At 29.9% G+C, this 6000-nt stretch overlaps 1 protein-coding gene across 4 annotated transcripts in view; it reads left to right on the forward strand.

Annotated features, from left to right (window-relative positions):
• Positions 1-4348, forward strand: part of LOC125057849 (hemicentin-1-like) — a 147447-nt gene extending 143099 nt beyond the window's left edge. For 2 of the 4 annotated variants that reach the window (XM_047661765.1, XM_047661764.1), the window contains exons 16-17: positions 1500-1633; positions 3068-4348. In XM_047661765.1, the coding sequence (XP_047517721.1) occupies positions 1500-1633; positions 3068-3163 (230 nt within the window). In that variant the 3' untranslated portion in view covers positions 3164-4348. Of the gene's footprint in view, positions 1-1499; positions 1638-3067 lie in introns of all 4 variants that reach the window. The other 2 variants (XM_047661767.1, XM_047661766.1) reach the window with 2 other exon arrangements.
• The last annotated feature ends 1652 nt before the right edge of the window (positions 4349-6000 follow it).

The following is a 6000-nucleotide window of genomic DNA, read 5'->3' on the forward strand; positions in this document are numbered from 1 at the left end:
TGTGAAATGGAGATATAAAAATCTACAACTTAAATGTCTGTTAATAAATAGAAAATATACGTCGTCGTAGATTAACACTACTTGTTTTCACATTCACAAACATTTTCATTTCTCGATATTAAATGCTTAATCTAATTACGATTTAACTTGAAATCAAAGGTTTAATATAAAATGTATTTATCTGCGGACCTGTTTTTAAGTGAAGAAAATTACCTGTTAACACAACAGGAAGTATATAAGATAGAAATATAGTATTTCTAGCTAAAAGTCAGAAACTCATGATATAAAAATAAAATCTATATATATATGAATATACAATCCAACAAATTGCCTAGTAATAAAGGCATGAATCATTGGAATAATACAGCATAAAATAAAGTTTTATTTTTGTTTTCATTTAATTTTCACCCTGTTTTTTCTTGTCTTGAGATTTCCTGTATCTGTTTAATGTAAATAAAATTACTATCGTCAGTATATTTCATTGCCGTTTTTTGGAATAATATTTTAAACCACACACTATATTATGAATTTTATTGTTTCGTTTAATTGTATCAAATACAAATTATATTTTTTTTTCTTTATTTCTTCGATGTTAAAAAGACGTGGCATTTTAATTTACAATCGTCATTTTAGATTTCAATAAATTATTTTTCAGAAAATATAAAAGACTAATTTTTCATAAATTCTCTTTGCGAAATTTTAATTTTAAAAATAGAATTTTCATAAGGTTATTCTCCCTTCTCACTCTCTCTCAATCGGTATCAATCGCTCTATCACTTTTCTTTGACAAAAACGCCGCACATCTTCGCGACGTTTTCGTAAAAATTTAAGCTTATTCGCCAAAAGAAGTTTCTTAAAATACATATATAAATAAACTTTTTCACATGTCTTTCCTATTTAAATTGATACTACTCTTCTCAAGTGTAATAGAAGTTTTAAAAAATCGTCTTAATCGAACAGACAAAGATTTAAAACGTCTAATTGTATATAAATTGGACTGAAATGGACCAATTTATATTCCACGAACTTAAAACCTTCAGTATTGGTTTCTATTGTTTTGATATCCCCAAAACTTTGTAAGTGAAACTTAATCTTTATTGAAAGTTGTTGTAGCGAAACCAATCTTCGCAATTTAAGTTTAAAAAACAAAGATTATAGGAATTACGCTTTCTTCGGTCTATTTAATTCAATTTATTTATTATATATATTTTTTTATTTACCTTTAACATCTTTATATTAAAACAGACTGTACTTTCACTATAGTTGATATTAGCCATATATTGTCAAACCAATTATCCAGTTTAAATTGTAAAAAGATTAATGTCTGATAGTTACGACACAATTCAACAAAAGTCAAAACAAGAGCAACTGGACCTCAGTATATAACATATATAATATATATTATATATATATAATAAAAAATAGTTAAATTTCCAATGGAGTTATTATCAAAATCAACAAAGAAAAATCAATAATAATAAATGATAAATTTTTGTTAGATACAGACTGCCCTAAGCCACCAGAATATTCTGAGGTGGTGTCAAAAGCGGAAGTGAAAAATTCTTCGAGCAATAACAGTGTTGCGCGTACGCAGTCGCCCAACACGCCCCCTGCGCAGAAAAATGAATTACAGGTTTGTAAGTACTTATTGATGTACATTTTAAGAACGAAAATTCGTTAAAAAAAAAAGAATGATTAATTCGATTGTTTAATGCTAGTATTATTTTAAAGTTATAATATATATTATAAAAAATATTTTAAGGTAAAAAAAATATTATTTTAAAGTTAAGAATTCGGAGGGTTGAATTATGTTTTTTAAATATAGTATATAAATTATACATTGGTTAGTATGCACAAAAGTTTTGTATATATTTTCTCTGTTATGTTTTAAAGACATGCAACGCACGTATTTATGTATCATGCTAATGCTACTATAACCTTTTATGGTAATTTACCAGTAAATAATAAGTATTTTACACGTGATGTCGATATTTGTACCTAAGATAATTTAGTATCCTCATTGCACCAAAGAATTAAGAATATAGAAAAAAAATCATAGCTTTGTTATAAAGCGGGAGTTCAAACGCACAAACTCAGTGTCAACAATCGCCCGACTGTTAGATTAACACTTCTCCTATTGTAAGTAATATAATATCGTTTAGTTGAAAATCGTAATACTTTAAAAAAATTATCATCGAAAACGGCCAATGAGTCACTTAATTTTCCAGAGCAATTTTAATGTAAATTACACAAAGATAATGAACACGAAAGATTGTATTTAAATTGCAAATTGTCAAACGTGATAAATGTGCGCAGTGGGCGAAACGGACGTACTCTATGGACGGTCGAATAATTTTTATAATGATTGAGCACACTTTACAAATATTAATATATTTTATTCGGAGTTTGAATGCTGCGTTCCAATTTTAAAAACTTTGCAGTGTAATGAAGAGCGATTGTATTGATACTCTCATTAAAATCGCTCAAAGAAATGTATAATTAAAGGAAATAAGTATTTTTCCTAATTTACCCGTCCAGAGAGGTTTCCAATTAAAATTATACATTTGTACTGTTCGTTATTGTGAGTAATATAGTTAAGGTATTTCGTGTTTTAATATAAATGTAAAATTTTATTTCTGAGATACAATTAATTTGCTTTTACGTATTTTGATTATGTTAAAACTTTTGACCTTTTTCATTAATGCAGCTTGATTTAACATTGTCTTCATAACGCTGGCATGACTTTGAGGTCTTGGGAAAATCTCGTGGGACGAACTATATTAGTTTACCATTGTGATGGCCAAAATTAAACTACCAAACTTAACGCCTAACCTCACGTATCTATCGGGTCCGACATCCACTATGAGAGTTATGGACTACTCGTATAGTGCTCACTTGAGTCAACGAATACACTTGTGTACTAGTTTCTTGCGTTATGGCAAATCTTAATAGAGTTAAGCCAGGATGAATTTAGTCTGGAATGCTTGTTGTTAGAAATTTTTGTATACAAGCGATACATTATTTCTTTTAATGTATCTACCTAATTAAATATTTATTTTTGTTACAGAATGATCGAAGCAGTAATGGTGGCGTCCGATCCCACAGAGAAGTGGTAACTACGAGAACGCCGCTGCTAGCAGCACACCAGGAAAGCTGTGTGTAACGAACTTCATAAACAAGCCTCGGATTTGCCTTAATCACCTAACTTCATGATAGTGGACATCAAGTAATTGATAGCTAACTTCACATTAGTCGAGTTCTGAATGCGTTTAGTAATGTTGCATTTAAAACGCAATATCTATCGTTTATAATACTGTAATTCAAGGGTTATTTTCCTAATATAGATTTGCTTAATTTTCTCATAAAATCATCAATGATTTCATATTGTGGACAATAATGAACCCAATAGCGAATATAATCCGATGGCTTCTGTTAGACTAAAATAGTTAGGCATAAAATAACTATCATTATAAAAAATTATGTCCTAAATTTTGTAAATTTAAGTAATGTGTACATAAAGAAAATATATGATGGCTGTTAGCCGATAATTAACTCATTAGTAATAATTATTATTTTATAAATACAATGTATTATTTATTTATATTTTTTCAATTTATTGGGTATACAGAAACTTTCAAATCATAGTTTTCTTTCACACGTCGTTTAAATGTATGCTTGTATTTTCAATATATTTATGGCTATAATTTAATTTAAAATAAATTTGTAATATTGTAATTAAAATACGCTTTTGAAGCCAATTTCCTTTGAACACTGTTTTATGAAAGTTTATTGAAAATTTCTGATTAAATTCTTGTGAATGTATTTAAAAATTAATTTCCAAAGATGTACCAAAGATATACCAGTAATCAAAATTTATAATTCATATATTAGTAGGGCAAATGATAGTCAATTCTCTAATGTAAAAATGTACTATATTAGTTAGTTAATTAAAGATTTATTACTTTTAAGATGGTACGTGTAGACATCAAACAACTTAATTAATTTCATTATTATACAAGCTTTTAGTTAGATATATTGTTTTAACGTGAATATCACGCAGAAGATACAGTGTATTGGATTGTCTCTCAATTTTAAAATTGCTTTTGACTCAAATACTCTCACGCGAAATATCAGAAATTATTTACAATTATAGGATAATTGACATCCAATAAAGAGTATTTTTTTAGTTGTACTATCTTATTTTCATCTATTTTATATACGTTTTAAGTTAAAATTTTCTTTTCAAATTGATTTTTGATGTAAAAAGTAATGTAATGAAACGACAGCGTTTTTTATTACTTGTGATTCAATAAAGCAAATAAAATATAAACGTATTTTTTATTATTAATATTATTTAAATCTACCCCAAGTATATTAACAAGATAGTATTATTACAATATGAATCTTATTTGAATAATAAGAGCCTTGCGATTCTGTAACTCACTTTCTTGACAGTCTGAAAAGGAGGTTGTAGTTTATTGTTTATCAGAATGCCAAATCGTAAAATGACTGCTTCACGACTGATTTGAGCGCGACCGCCGCTGCGGAAACCGCTGTGCGAGTTCGAAAAGTGAGTTGCAGAATCGCAAGGCAGTTTTACTGTTTAATGTTGAATGTGCAAAAACTCAATCTATATCAGTAAACCCTGACCATATATACTCAGTATTTTATGACTCAGGCAGTCAAACGCATGCGGACGGTCCTTGGCGAAACTGTATTTGTTTTGCTATGGAAGATACAGACGACTGAACACTTCGTTGACGCTATAAATTTACTGTTAAACAAACACAGAAATGTATATCAGAATTGTTGAGTCTACCTGTATTGGATACACCAGCAACTATTTGTTTTCTGATATCAGATAGCCTTCACAGGTATTAGATATCTATATACCTCATATAAGTACAAGGTTTCTGTAATGTTAAGTTGGATAGGCGGAGAGTCACCCGCGTGTTTTTCGTGTATTTTGGTATGATATTTTGAATCCTCTCAAAAAATAGTTTATCAATTTATATAGAAATATACTGCTTAAACTTTCTCAGAACCTATAGTAGGTTTTAGTCTTTGGTGGTGCAGCATAGATTAATTTCATAATATACACCTAAGCACCTTTTAACGCTAAAAAAAGTTACACACATTGACGACGCAACCATGGAATAAAACACTATTTAAAGTAGACTGTAGTAAAGAAAAGAAAGTTCTTTGTAAGTATGGGCACAAAGAAAGTCTCGGTCATCTTCACCTCGAGAACTCTAGTGAATTTCAAAACATATTAAGTACAATGCATGCTGGATTTGTCATAATGATTCTTCACCATACTTTTAAAACAAAGGCATTGCACTGCAAGTGTGCACAGGGATTTGTTCAAAGAAGAGTTCATAGTAATAACAAAAAATCTTTGCCCTTAACCTCAGAATTCTTTGTTTCTTGATTTTTTTAATAGCCAAGGCGGTTTTTTAGTCTAAGGCATGTCAGTTTCCTCAAGATGTTTTATTTCGTCGTACGAGCGAGTTTCAACTAAGCACATAAATCAATTAGTGCATTGCCGTAATTGGATTGCACCATCACACAATTGATCAAGAAGACATTATACCAACACTGTTCTTTATGACGGTAAGAATCGAATCGTCGACAACCTTGATATTTCTTATCAGTAAGATCCTTGCCCGTTGCGTAATGATGAAGGTTATAATATCATGGGGATTGTTCCGAAGAACTTTTCGGAGAAATAGCTGCGGCTAAATTTCAGCATCTGATGTCATGTCTTGACGTCTTTTTGAGACATTACTTGCCAGGCACCACCAATGTATGGAACCAGCTGCCTTGTATTTGAAGTTTTTATTTAACCGTTACGACTAAGGAGCCTTCAGGAAAAGATCGTACCAGTACCTTTAAGGCCGTCAACGTACTTCCAGATCTGCAGATGTCCATGGGAGGCGGTAAAGACTTAGTGACCCACCCACGATAACATAAATTCAACTCAATACATTACAGTACATT

Source organism: Pieris napi, chromosome 17 (genome assembly GCF_905475465.1).
Source record: "Pieris napi chromosome 17, ilPieNapi1.2, whole genome shotgun sequence".
Taxonomy (NCBI): domain Eukaryota; kingdom Metazoa; phylum Arthropoda; class Insecta; order Lepidoptera; family Pieridae; genus Pieris; species Pieris napi.